The 14,013-nt window shown below is 62.7% G+C and overlaps 1 protein-coding gene across 1 annotated transcript; it reads right to left on the bottom strand.

The window, feature by feature from the left end:
* Positions 1–4,132: 4,132 nt before the first annotated feature.
* On the bottom strand, positions 4,133–13,599 carry PLA2G2F (phospholipase A2 group IIF). Its single transcript, XM_002716048.6, has 5 exons — positions 11,132–13,599; positions 10,532–10,584; positions 8,563–8,707; positions 7,595–7,704; positions 4,133–7,091 (listed from the first exon to the last, which is right to left on the bottom strand). The coding sequence occupies exons 1-5, from the start codon at positions 11,245–11,247 to the stop codon at positions 6,880–6,882; spliced, it is 636 nt and encodes a 211-aa protein (XP_002716094.1). The 5' UTR covers positions 11,248–13,599; the 3' UTR covers positions 4,133–6,879.
* Positions 13,600–14,013: the final 414 nt, after the last annotated feature.

Here is a 14,013-nt window from a genome sequence, read left to right on the forward strand (position 1 = left end):
CCTCCCGCCCCTTCAGCGCAGGAGGGCAGCCCCACAGCCCTATGTGAAATGGTACTGGGAAGGTGGAAACTTGATCCAATTGTGGTGCCTCCAGAGGGCCTTTGGGAAGTGGCTGGCCTGGATGCTTAGGGCAGAACTCCACGACTGAAGCCGGTTGGCTTTGCAAGGAGAGAGACTTGGACAGACACACGCCCTGGCTTGCCACGTGACTTTGTGCATGCTGTCCAGGCTCAGCCACTGGGAGCTGCCTGAGCCAGAGCCACGCGCCTTCCTGAGAAGGTCAGCTTGCCCGGGGAATCTCAGTAGACTCCAGGCCTGGCCCTGTGCTGGGCACAGGGGAGTAAAGGCGTAGCAGACTCCAGGAACTCTCGAGACGAGGGGGAAGGAGGCACCTGCGGAGCAGACTGGGAAATGCTGGACTGGGGCCAGCTTCAGGACCACCCAGGAGGGTCGTGGAAGGGGCCTGGAAGAGGCAGAAAACTTGGGACGGCCTGGGGAAGGGGGTGCACAGAGGGAGGGAGGCCAGCTCCACACAGGCAAAGGCCGGCTCCGCAGCCACCCCGCCTCTCCCCGTCTTGGCCCCTCCAGGCCAAAACCCTGAATGTCAGATTCTTCTTCTCCAATCCCACATCCCACATCCCACATCCCATCTGTTGCCACTACCTTCAAAGTATATCTAGATGCCGTATTTATAAAGTGCATCAGGCAAGTGTTTCCATGAAAAAAATAAAACGGGGCTGGGGGGGAGGGAACAAATCTAGAATCTGGCCGCTTCGTATCACGTTCACTGCCATCTGCCGTCGGCACCTGTTCCTGCAGCTTTTCCTCATCCACCCTCGGCCCCTCCGTCTCAAGTGACCCTGCCCCTCCCTACTCACCCTCTGAGGCCGTATCTGCCCAGCGCCACCCCCGGCCCCCGGCCTCGTTGTAGCACTGCCCCCTGCTGGGCTTACGCTGACCTCTTGCTGGTGTATCCGGTACCCGGTGGCCCCCAGGTTAGCTCCAGCCTTCACCACCAGGGCCCACAGTGCTTTCCACTGATGCTCCTGGCCTACAGTCCCCCCCACCCCACTGGAATAGCCACACCTGGGCATCCACTCTCTTCCTCTCTGTGGGTGACTCGAGGTCAAGAGAGCTTGGAAATGTCAAGGAGTTTGCGAGGAGCTCCGGGTAGGGCCCATGGAACATGGAGGGCGGTGTTGAGAGCGAGCAAGGGAGACAAGGGTGGGACGGTCGGGTGCCGGAGAAGCCCGTGGGTGGTCCTTCTGAGAAGGCTGCCCTTGGTCCTGGGAGCAGGAGGGGTCGGCAGGGTTCCCAGTGACGCATCGCCCTCCACCTGCATGGCCTTGATCTTTTTTTTTTTTTTTTTAAATTTATTTGAATGGCAGAGTTACAGAGAGGCAGAGGCAGAGAGAGAGAGAGAGGTATTTCATCCGCTGGTTCACTCCCCAAATGGCTGCAATGGCTGGAGTGAGGCCAATCCAAAGCCAGGAGCCAGGAGCTTCTTCCGGGTCTCCCATGCAGGTGCAGGGCCCATGACGTGGGCCATCTTCCACTGCTCTCCCAGGCCAGGTGCTATGCCTGTGGCCCTGCCATCCCTAGGCTTGTCCCTTCTTCAGAAATCCAGGACTGGAGAGACTTGGGGCTGGGGTGACCTGGGGGCTTCGCCCAGGGGTTTAGTGCTGCCAGGGAGGGAGCCTCGGTTCTGGTCCTGGCTGGGCTGGGGAGCCCGGGAGGCGGGGGAGGGACTGGAGAGCAGGCCTGGCCCGGTGAAGCCAGAAGGAGCCAGGACGGCATCACATGAGCATCTCGTCTCTCCGGGCCTCAGTTCCCCCAGCACCCGGAGCAGCATGTGCTTGGGCGCCCCTGCCCCTCGCCAAGGCTCTTTCTCACCTGCTGTCTTGCAGGCCACCTGGAGGTCCCCCGACCTGCGCATCCCTGAGCCACTGAGGCAAAGGCAGGCCAGCGAGGGCCAGCGACTTGTTGCGGGCGGCCAGCAGGTGCACGATGGGGCTGCAGTGGGAGCCGGGCCTGACTCTGGTCTCCTGTCCCCGGCTCTCTGCGGAGGCAGTGCTGCAGGACTGTGGTCGTTGGCCTGGCTTCCCGGGGAGGCAAAGCTCACTGGGGTAAGAGGGTCAAAGAGATGACACGGGGAAGCTCCCACACAGCGCTCAGCCCACAGCAGGTGCTCAGCGAATCTTGCATACGGGGCCCCGGCAGCAGGGGGATGACTGCACCCCGCCTCTGCCCACCGGCGCCTTGGTGCTTGTCTCTGGCTTTGCTTTCCTGGACAAGGACTGGCGGCTCGCAGGCCCTGCTGAGACCAGGGCTGGGCAAGGCTCCTGGCTATGATTTGGGGGCGACACCTGCCCAGGGAGCCCCTCTCTCCATCTCCTCCTCCTGCCCCTCCTCCCTCATCTCTCTCCTGCTCCCCCTCATGCCTGCGTGCAGGGAGATTTTCCCCCGAGCCACAGAGCTGCTTCTGCCAGGTTTCCATGTTGGGGACATGGTCACAGGCACCCCACGGCCCCCAGCCGCGCCTCCTCCTGCCGGCCTGACCGGAGGCCCTGCTGCTCCACACGCGAGCCAAGGGCAGTGTCTGCTCCCCAGGCCCCGGGTTGGGGGCCGTCTCCTCCCCCACTTCCTTGAGTCCTGAGACCCTCCCATGCACACTCATTCCTTACCCCACGGAGGGAAGGGGCAGGGATGAGACTGGGGCATGATGGGACTTGCCGGAGATCACGTGGCCTGCAAGTGACCAGCCAGGTGCCACAGTCTGTGCCATGGCTTGGCAGGCTGCTCCTTCTAAGGCCAGGAGGTGACCCCTGGCCATTTCCGTCCTGGGCCTTCTCCGCCAGGTGTGGAGCAAAGAGCCTGTGCTGACACACAGTGTCCACCAGGTGTCGCCCACGTTCAAGACAACAGCCAGGCCCTGAAGGAGGGGCCTGGGAACTGGCAGAGGGGAAGGGAGGGGCCAGGAGTCACCAGAGACTGGGATGCACCCAGAGCCCGAGGACCCCCGCCAGGGAGGAGCGGACAGCGCCCTCAAGCCCTAGTGTGGAAGACCCTCAGGTTTCAGACTTCAGCAGGGGTCCCGAGGGACCAAAGGCCTCCAGGTTGCCACCGCTGGGGGTCCCACCTCGAACACAGGACTCCTGCTCCTAACTCCCCCCGCCCTCAGCTGCCTTCCCAGCTCCCCACAGCCCTGTTGGGGCACCCCATGCTCTGTGCCCTTCAGTGGTCCCCCCACTGTCCCCCACACCCACTGTCCCCTCACACTCAGTGATCCCCCCACTGTCCCCCCACACTCAGTGATCCCCCCACTGTCCCCCACTCCCACTGTCCCCCACACCCAGTGGTCCCCCCACTGTCCCCCACTCCCACTGTCCCCCCACACCCAGTGGTCCCCCCACTGTCCCCCACTCCCACTGTCCCCCCACACTCAGTGATCCCCCACTGTCCCCCACACCCACTGTCCCCCCACACTCAGTGATGCCCCCACTGTCCCCCCACACTCAGTGATCCCCCCACTGCCCCCCACTCCCACTGTCCCCCCACACTCAGTGCCCAGGCACCGCTCATGAAGGGGTGAGTTCCTCGCCTGCCACACTCCCAGTGCCCCCCACACCCATTGTCCCCCCCACCCACTGATCCCCCACCCAGTACCCCCCGCACCCACTGTCCCCCACACCCACTGTCCCCCACACCCAGTGATCCCCCACTGTCCCCCACACCCACTGTCCCCCACACCCACTGTCCCCCCACACCCAGTGATCCCCCACTGTCCCCTACTCCCACTGTGCCCCCACACCCAGTGTCCCCCACACCCAGTGTCCCCCCACACCCACTGTCCCCCTATACCTAGTGTCCCCCACCTCCACTGTCCCCCACTCCCACTGTCCCCCCACACCCACTGTCCCTCACTCCCAGTGTCCCCCACACCCAGTGCCCCACACCTAGTGCCCAGGCACCGCTCGTGAAGGGGTGAGTTCCCTGCCTGCCACACTCCCAGGCCGCAGGCCCCGGGACGGAGGCCCCAGCTTGCTCTCAGAGTAGGGTCACAGAGCGAGTCCTGCCAGGGAGCTGAAATCTTTTTCCTTTTTTTTTTTTTTTTTTTAATTTATTTGAAAGGCAGAGAGACAGAGGTAGAGAGAGAGAGAGAGAGAGAGAGAGAGGTCGTCCATCTGCTGGTTCACTCCCCAAATGGCCGTAACAGCCAGGGCTGGGCCAGGCTGATGCCAGGAGCCAGGAGCTCCTTCCCTGTCTCCCACGTGGGTGACAAGGACCCAGCTACTGAGGCGTCACCTCTGCCTGTCAGGTGCACGCTCCGGGCAGCTGGACCAAGGCAGAGCGTCCCGAGCTTGCCCCGGGCCCCGACACGGCCGGCGACTTCCCACGCGGTGCAGCCACAGCGCTCCCTCCCGCCCCGCCCTTCACTACAGGGGGAGCAGAGTGGCTCAACTCAAGGCGGGGTGGGGCTCCTCCTCCCCAGGTCACCCCGGGGGGCTCTGGGAAAATCCATGTTTTGGTAGCAGCTGCTTGGTCTCTGCCCGCAACTGAGAAGGGGCAGGGCTGTGACCCGGGGCCCGGCTGCCTGCTGAGTTCTCCCACGGCTCCCACCCCACGTCTATATTATTGAATGCACATCCTGCATGCAAACTGAATCCTAAGGGCTCTGACATCCAATCCCCCCCCCATTCACAACCTCACCCCTACTCCTTATCAGTGGCTCTCATAACAAGCCCATGACACTTCAGGCCTAAGACATAGACCCATTTCACAGACAGGACAACTGAGGTTCAGTGTGCGTTACAGGCAGAGCAGGCAGAGCACACACTGCGGGCTGGGGCCTTGGTCACTTGGTCACTCCTGCCACTGCTCTGGCTTGCCTGGGTCATCACTGGGGCAGAGGTGTGGGGGACCCTGCCCGGCGCCGTGACATCGGCGAGTGGCTTTCCCTCTCTGGGCCCCAGTTGTCCACTCAGAGGTGGACGCCGGTGCCTGTGGCCTCAGCCCCACCTCAGTCTCTCTCTACTGGGGCAGGACCATGGCCCCTAGGCTGGGAGCAAAAGGGGACCGGACCTTGCCGGCCACTGGGTATCAGGGAGCCTGCTTCCCCCAGCGCGGGAGGCTGGGAGGGGTGTGAGTGGCCACAGGGACACTGGAGCCGGCCAGGGAGGGCGAGTTGGAGTGATGGCCTGGGCCGAGGGGGCTGGGCAGGGCCCCCAGGGCCCCCGAGCCTTAGTGCCGGCCTGGGCTTTGGGAAGGGCACGGCCGGAAGCCTGGGCCCTGCAGGAGGGCCTGGGCACCCCATGCCAGCTCCACCCTGGTTTGAGGGGTTTGGTTCAGATGGCGTGAGCTGGAGCGGGGGACTGGGGTACTGGGAGGTAGGACCAGGAAGATCCCAGGGCCCGGCAGGCCGGGTCAGGCCCACTGGTGACCACTGTGGCCTCACACCTGGGCCGGCAGGAGGTGGCTGCTGAAGGCCCCTGTCTCGGTACCAGAGCTGCCCTGTGGGCTCCTGGGCCCATCCCACCTCTGCCTCCACCCTGCTCAGTCCTCCCGCCGCCCCCGGGGCTATGGCCTGCGGGGGCACTGCTAGGCAAGGCCCCACCAGGCAAGCCTCCTGGTGGCCTTTCTCAGGGTCTGGGGCTGGCTGGGGGTGGGGGAGGGGGTGTGGGATCAGAGTGTCCTCAGGGCTGGCAGGGGACGAAGGCCGAAGGCCGGAGGCGGATGCAAGGCCGGGGCCGGCTGCACGGAGGCCATGGCCGCCCGGGAAGTCAGGGTGGGCGGGGCGGACAGGAAGGCGCACTGCGGACCCGGCGGCTCCTGGTGGAGTGGAGAAGTGGCCTGCTGCGGCCGGACCCCCACCTCTGCCCGCCGTGCCCCTTGGCCCCTGCCCCCCAAGACGCCGTCCCCTGCCGCCATCCCTTGCTGCTACTCGAGACGGCTGCCCTGGCCAGGTCTCCCCCACTCCCGACTTCTCCCCTTTCCCGCTTCACCACCCGGCCCTGCTATCTTCTGGAATGTTCCACACAGCCTCCAGCCTTGACTCTCCCCTCCCCCCTTTGGGACGCTCTTCACTGAGGTGGGTCCAGCCCTTGGCCTCTTCCCAGTGGATAGAACTCCTGGTGTCTAGAGCTGGCCTGGCCTCCCCCTGGCAGGGACACGGGGTCCCTGCCCATTCCCCAGGGCCAGAAGGTCTGGGGAGGGCAGGGGTGTTCCCGGGAACCAGGCGGTGTTGCAGAGCAGGGTGGGGCGAACCTGTTACATGGGGGGGCCTGCGAGGGCTGGGGGCCGTGCTTGGGTGGGAGTGTCCCTGGCCACGTGACCTCTCAGTGCCTGGGAGCCTGCTGTGAGGCATTCTGGGTAACAGGGCTGGGACACAGGCTGCTGGGTCCTGCCCTCCAGTGCCACCTCGGCCAAGGCCAGGTGGGGCCACCTACTGTGCAGGAAGTCCCTAAGCAGAGGTCACCCTGAGCCACGGTGAGGGTCAGCCCGGGGTCCCCGGGGCCCCAGCCCATGCCCACACTCTCTCTCTCTGGGCTCTCGGCCCTAGGAGGCATCCAGGCTTGGCACCTGAGCTGGCAGCTCAGGGGCTGGAACCTGAAGTCCCCAGGGAGTCAAGCTGGCACCACAACGGAAGCCCCGCCCCTTCTCTCTGGCCTCGCCTTCCCCAGCCCCCAGGAGAGACCCCCGGCCAAGCCCCACGCTTCTCACCGTGCCTAGAAACAGAGACAAGGGCACGGCCACGCCTAGCGCAGGACTGGGGGAGCCGTGGTCCTGCCAGGGCCCAGGATCTCCCTACCCCCACCTGCTCCATCCATCCGGTCTCCAGCCAGCCCGCCAGCCCCTCTTCTCTCTCAGCCCTCCAGGGGGCTAGGGCGGGGCAGGGGTGGGCAGGAAGCCCAGCCCGCAGGCCACCTCCTCGGGCGGCGGGTCGTAGATGCTGCAGCTGGGCGTGCGGCCCTGGCAGTAGATGTTGAGGTAGCCGCGGTACTGATCCCTGTAGATCTGCTTCTGCAGGCACAGAACCACGCTCTTGTCACACTCGCACGTCTGCTTGTCACACTCGGTCTCGTTGAGCTCGCCTGGGGGGCGGGTGGCAGAGGCTGTGGGTAAAGGGCCACCCCCACCTCCCCAGACGGGGGGACGAGGAGCAGTGCCTGCCCTCTGGGAGCCCCCCTGGGCCAACCCACACCCCCCAGGACCCCCTCTGTGCTGTGACAACCCCTGCAAGCTGACTGTGCACCCTGAAACTGGAGAGGCAGTAAGGGAAACTGAGGCAGAAAGGGGGTGGGTCTGCCCAACTCACCCCGCCCCCTGCCAGTCTCTCTGCTCTCCCAGGCCCCTCCCTCTGTCTCACCCTGGGGGGAGAAAGGACTGGGAGAAATCAGTACTGACGCTAACTGCTTATGCAAATTCTTAATTGTAAGCTAATATTAATTAGCTTCATATTACCAGCTGCATTTTAGCATGGGTGTGTCGCACGCGGTATTTGGGACAGACTTCTACTAAAGCAGTGCCCGGCGTGCGCCTGCAGCCTGTGCTCTCTGGCCAGGCTGGGGGTGGCGGGGGCGGGGGAGGCACTCACTACACAGGATCTCAGTGCTGTTCTCGATGGTGTAGTCATAGTGGTCCACGTAGGGCCGGCAGCCTTGGTCAAAGACCTTCTGGTAGCAGCAGTCGTGGGCGTGGCAGCACCTAGGGGCAGCAGAGGTGAGCGGGCAGGTGCGGCCCCAGCTGATGGAGTCCCAGTCCCTCACTGCCTGGCCGTCAGACTTCAGAGAGAGGCAGTTACTCATCTGAGATCACATGGGTTCTTGCCTGGATCCTTGCTCTTTGTTCTCACCCTTGGGGCTCCCGGCCTGCCCCCCTGGAGCCCTGATGTAGCCCGGGGGGCGGGGGTGGATCAGGTGGTCAATCAAGGGGCCAGCGTAGGAAGGGGGCTCTGTGCCTAAGTCAGTGTCAGAAGGGCACTGGCTGCACACAGAGGTCACATCTGGATGTGCCCGGCGGCCAGGGAGGGACAGAGGTGGGAAGGGTCAGTGGGTGCTGGCGGGAGGACAGGCAGGGAGGCAGCATGGCTGTCCCCTCGCCTCTGCAGGTGCCAAGGCAGTCAGTCTACATGCACCTAGCAAGCTCCCAGCAATGCCAGACTTGGTGCTGGCTGGTTAGGGAGACAGGAGCAGCAGTCTAGTCTGATGGAGGAAGCACAGCCCTGCCCTTCAGAGCCCCCTGCCCGGTGGGGGTGGCCCTCACAGCCCTTGCCCCATCGCAGAGTCAGCTGCATACTGTCGCTGCCCTGTATGTTTGGGGCAGGTCAAAGGTCCCTTCCTGGAGAGAGGAGGGGGTAAGATACTCCCAAGGCCAGGACCCTGGAGATGGACAACCGGAAGTGGCCGGAACAGGTGGAGAGGCTATGGTCAGAGGGCAGGCTCCTGGCCGCTAACTTGTCAATCAAGTCCGGTCCTCCGTGGAGGAGAGGTCGCTCTAACCTTCAGCTGTCTGCCCACCTGCTGTCCCTGGCCTGCAGCGGGATCCCAGATCTCCGGCACCTACCAGTCCACCTCGTCCATGGGCTGCCCGCGGCCGCCCAGCCCACAGTAGCAGCCGTAGCCCACGAAGGACAGGATGGCGTTTCTGCCCGTGATGGTTTCCACCATGGACTTGAGGTTCAGCAGGCTGCCGTGGGCAGTGGACAGAACTGCAAGAGAACCAGGGGCGTGTGAGGCCCTCGTTGGATGCTCACTGCGACTCTACGAATGCTGTTGTCACCCCATTTCCCAGGGGAGGAGACTGAGGCACGGAGCACTTAGTAACTCGCCCAAGGTCAGGTGGTCAAGAAATGATGGAGACAGAATTCGGATGCCCTCGGCCGTGTGTCTGCCCACCCTTCCCAGGGGGCTGCCCAAGAACCTGGTGTGCAGAAAGGGGCTTTGCAAATGCCAGTGCTGTCATGAACCACAGGACTTGGACCTGGTCACCCTCTGCTTCCTGGCCTCTGCCCCCTCAGGGACTCAGGGGCCCCACCATGGTCCAGAGCTGGTGCAAAGCAGGGTTAAGGCAGACAATTCAGTGCTGTGGTCTCTTAATCAAGATACAGAAAAGCCTCTATGTTACAAGCCAATACTGGCTGTGGGTTGGAAAACGGACACACACGTGTGTCACACACACACATACATGTGCACACACACAGGTAAAGCAATAGTGCAAGAACACTTCCTATCCCAGCAAAATCGCTTCCTGGCACCTGCCGGGTCCGCTGGGCTCTCTGAGCTGCCCCTGTGTTCTCCGTGTGTCTCCTGGGCTCAGTGAAAAGGAAGGCACTGGCATTCACACCCGTATCTGGGTGGAGCCACCACACCCACCAGGAGAGCTGCGCTAGTCCCATTGAATGGATGATGAAACCGAGGCTCGGAACTGGGGACGGCTTACCCAGCTCATGCAGGCTGGAAGTGGCAGAGCCCGGACGGGAGCCCTGGCTTTTGTAGCCCCGAGCTAGGAGGCTACTCAGCTCGCAGGCAGCCCCTGCCAGCACCGCCCCGTCAGATGGGCCCAGGGCGAGACGTGCAGCTCCGTGCCCTGCCCCCAGCTCTCTCCACATCTCCACTGCCCGAATGAGCAGATGTACCGTGGACGGGAGGCAGCCGAGGGACTCAGACACCCAAGGCTGAGTAGCATCCCAAGGCCACTCTTGCTTGCTTCTTGAGACTTGTTGTCTCCTATCAGCGACGGGGAGCTCACCACCTCAGGTCATGCATGGGCCCCTCTTCTGGCCTCTGTTTCTTCTCCTAGGAGTGGGCTGTGTCCCTGCAGTGTCTCACAGTTTGCATGAAAAGCCAGAGAGCAATTCTGTGACAGTCCCCCTGGCTGAAACACTCCGGCGTGTGTTGGGGGACAGAGGGGCTCATGCCAGACTCAGATCCCGAGCTTCCAACATCCCTGGGGCGGCTGCCCCAGGTCCCCGGAGGCCTGAGCACCAGCCTTGCCCATCCACTGCCTTCTGGTACCCGCACGCTGTCTCCCTCTCTGCACACACCCCATGTGCCCAGCTGGGTGCACAGCCACAGCCATGGCCACGGGTGGGCTCACAACTCTGACATTTGTTTTGTTGGTATGTGTTGCACAGGTACACACTCCCAGATGGTCATAGCCACCTACACACAGACGCGTGCAGCTCCCTACACAAACTCATTAACTCCGTCTCACGCACACACACACACAGCACCACACACTCTGTGTACACAAACACCAGCCAACAACACCGTTTTACGATGCTTGCTCAGCCCCCGCACCCTGTTCCCTCGAGGCTCGTAAATGCCACTGAGGGTCCCTGGTGTGTTTGCAGGTGACCAAGGAATCAGCAACCCCCCGGGGTTAAGGAGGACAGGGAAGTGGAGGCCCAGGGAGAGGACGAGACTGGCCCAGGGGGTCTGGGCTACTCAGGGTGGGCAGGAACACAGGTGCCCAGGTGGCAGGAGAGAGGCTGGGCTGTGGAGGAGGAAGTCTGTGCTGAGCCTGGACTCACCGCTGCTGGCCAGGATGCTGATGGTGAGGAACCTCTTCATGCCCAGGCCGGACCTGAGAGAGGAGGAAGCCGGGAGCCTCAGTCTGTCCCCTGCACCTGTGTGGCCCCAGCCCCATTACTGTCCCCTGATGCCCTGGTTGATGCTGTCCCAGCCCTGTGATTAGCATCCCGCACCTGCCCTGCTGCTCCTGCAGGGACACACCCCAGGCTGGCAGAGCCAGGAGGCCCCAGCACCTCCTTCCCTCCTATCCTACTTCCACTGTCTCAGATCAGAGCCTCCCCAACTGCCCCCCACCCCCAATCTGCCATCCACTAGCCAGGGAACCCTGGCACAGAGAGCCACATGACCCAGCCTGGTGCTGGGTCTTGAACCCAGAACCTAGCGACCTGGGTGGTGGGCTGCCCTGCTCCGCAATCAATGCTGAGTGACTGCAGGCAGAGCGTTGGGCCTCTCTGGGCCATAGGTGTCTCAGAAGAGCTGATTCTATGATGCCTAAGCTTCTTCTCGGGCTAGAAAAGCAGAAACCTGTCTCAATGCACCTCACCTTCACCCCTGCCCCTCTCCCCACAGGACCCCATCCCGGGACAGCAGGCACCTACCTGGAGGTTCTCGGAGGAGAAGCGGCCGCAGGGCTTGGGCCCCTCCGCCCAGAGGGCTGTCTAACCAGCACCTTCTTCCTGAACCCTTTGTGGTTGGCCTGCGCCCCATCTGCCATGCTCTGGGCTCTGGGGGGCCAGCGACATAGGTCTCTGAGAGTGTGTGGGGTGCTCTGAAGGTGGCAGGGAGCAGGCCCCAGCTTCACGCTGCCACGCACGCTGGCAGGGTAGTGCCCAGGCAATGGCCCTGGGCAGAGGGCAGGTGACACATATGCCCTAGAAAAAGGAGGCTCCTCCCCCGACACAGCCCCGCCCCTGCTGGCTGCAGAGTCCCCGCCCCCAGTGTGCTCCGGTCTGCCCAACTGGGGGTTTATGCCTCTGGCCAGGTGTTGGCCTCTCCTGAGAGACACTGACGAAGTAATGATTTAGTGATGCTTGGGAAAGCAACGATGGGGTATTGCAGGGGGGAGGAGAGAGCGGGCTCAACCCCAAATGCAGCAAGTCCTGCAGGTCGCAAGCACCAGGGGGCGGAGAAGGCCTGAGAGGAGACACCAGGAGGGAGAGGGGCTGCTGTCCCCGCTGCCCTAACAGGAGCCTCAGCGCGGGCGGCCAGGGCGCTCGGATGTCACTTGGGACACAGGGGAGACCAGATATGGAGGATGGAGGGCGGGGTCTGCTGTAGCCACTTAGCAGGGTTCTCTCCAAGCTGGACAACACAGAGAGGAACATGGAAGTCCAGCCGGGAAGGCCAGGGCAGAGGGGGCTCAGGGGAGGCTGAGGGCAACTTGCGGAGGGAGATGTCCCTGCATTCAGGAGGCGGCTCGGTGTGGACATGCCCGTGTCTGTGGAGGACCCCGCACCCACGTCCGGAAGGGGACTGCATGCATGGGGAAGCAGGTCGGTGCCCACGTCTGTGGGGCCACCTAGGTTAAGAGTGGAGAGGCCTGGGTATGCACAACCAGCAGGAAGCCCCCCCCCCCAAACTGGCCCTGGCTTCCATCTGGAGGAAGGGGTCCCAGCCGGGCTGCGGCATGGCCTAGCCTATGGGTGGGGACCTCCTCGTGCACCCCGGGGTGTTGAGTGGCTTCTTCCAGCTCCCCCTGAGTTGTGGTCACCACGAATGTCTCCTGAGGTTGGGGTGGGCTCCCTTGCCTCTGCTGGAGGACCTGGTGGGCCTGGGAGTCAGTGCCACTGGCCTCTTGTCTGGGGCTGGGGCAGGACGAGTTCCAGGAGCCAGGTCTGGATGTTGGAGCGGAGGTGCTGGTGGGTCCCTGCTTCGTGGCAGCAGGGCCTTGTCAGGCCTGTGCCCTTCCCCGGCCTCTGTGTGCCCCGCTGTGGAATGAACAGGACGCAGCCACGCGAGTGACGAGTGTGCTAGCGAGAACAGACATCACGTGGGACACGGGAAAGGGGCTTGGCTGGAGGTCTGACGGTGAGGCGCAGCCTTGGGCGTGGCAGTTAAGATTCACGCATCCCACACGGAAGCACCCACGCTGCGCTCCTGGCTGCAGCTTCGGGCATTTGGAAAGTGAACCAGGGGATGGGCGCTCTGTCTGTCTGTCTCTCCCTGGCTCTCTGCCTTTTAAGCAGAGAAAGACAAAAAGACAAGATCTGATTGGGACAAAGTCGGAGCTGGACCTCCAGCTTGGAGTGAGCTCTGAGATGGAAGTGGGGTGAGGGATGGGGGAGGGAGAGAGCTCTTGGAAACTGACACTCCGGGTGCACCCCTCAGCTCACACTCACCTTGCTCTGCTCACGTCCCACACCTGCTGACCGGGGCAGAAGACACCCCAGCTTTGCCAACTTCCCCTTCTGCCTTCTCAAACCCGTGAGCCAGCCCTTGCCCGGCCCCCACCCTTCCTCTTCCCAACTTCCTGTCCTGGGATCCAGGCCTCTCCTTCCAGGAAGTCACCCTGGAATCCCCATCACACCTTACACGGGAAGGTGTTTATTTGCCCTTGCTGGCGCGTTCCTTCCTGGAGACCTGCGCGTGCCTTGGCTCACGGGGTCTGACTCTGCACTCGGATGGGCGACCCTGGAGAGCAGGGGCCTTTGTGTTTTCAGAAGCCCAGGGCTTCCCCATGGAGCAAGGGCTGCAACTGCCTTACCAGACTGGGAGTACGGGAGGACCAGGCCCCTGGTCTCACTTGTCAGCGCAAAGCCTGCTTTCTGGTTTTGCTTCTATTTTTTTGCACACACCTCTTCGTGATATAATCGCACTCCAAAGAAGGAAGAATCAAGAAGAAATGCCCATGGGGTCGGCGCCGTGACCCACTAGGTTAATCCTCTACCTGCGGTGCCGGCATCCCATGTGGGCGCAGGTTCTAGTCCTAGTTGCTCCTCTTCCAGTCCAGCTCTCTGCTATGGCCTGGGAGAGCAGTGGGTGATGGCCCAAGTGCTTGGGCCCCTGCACCCACATGGGAGACCGGGAGGAGGCACCTGGCTCCTGGCTTTGGATTGGCTCAGCTCCGGCCATTACAGCCATTTGGAGAGTGATCCAACAGAAGGAAGACCTTTCTCTCTGTCTCTCTCTCTCACTGTCTGTAACTTTACCTCTCAAATAAATAAAAATCTTTTAAAAAAATGAAGAAATGCCCAGTACAGTCCGTATACTAAAGAACAAGCCTCCAACTGCAGGATCTGGGAGCCACTTAGGTCCATGTCCAAAAGGCCATGGTCAGGGCCAGCACTGTGATGTTGTGGCTAAGCCACCACTTGCAGCACCGGCATCCCGTATGGGCACTGATTCTAGTCCTGGTCACTCCACTTCTGATCCAGCTCCATGCCAATGGCCTGGTAAAGCTGCAGAGGATGGCCCAAGTGTTTGAGACCCTGCACCCATGTGGGAGACCCGGATGAAGCTCCTGGCTTTGGCCTGGCCCAGC

Source organism: Oryctolagus cuniculus, chromosome 7 (assembly GCF_051225735.1).
Source record: "Oryctolagus cuniculus isolate XC-2025 breed Fujian yellow rabbit chromosome 7, ASM5122573v1, whole genome shotgun sequence".
NCBI classification, from domain to species: domain Eukaryota; kingdom Metazoa; phylum Chordata; class Mammalia; order Lagomorpha; family Leporidae; genus Oryctolagus; species Oryctolagus cuniculus.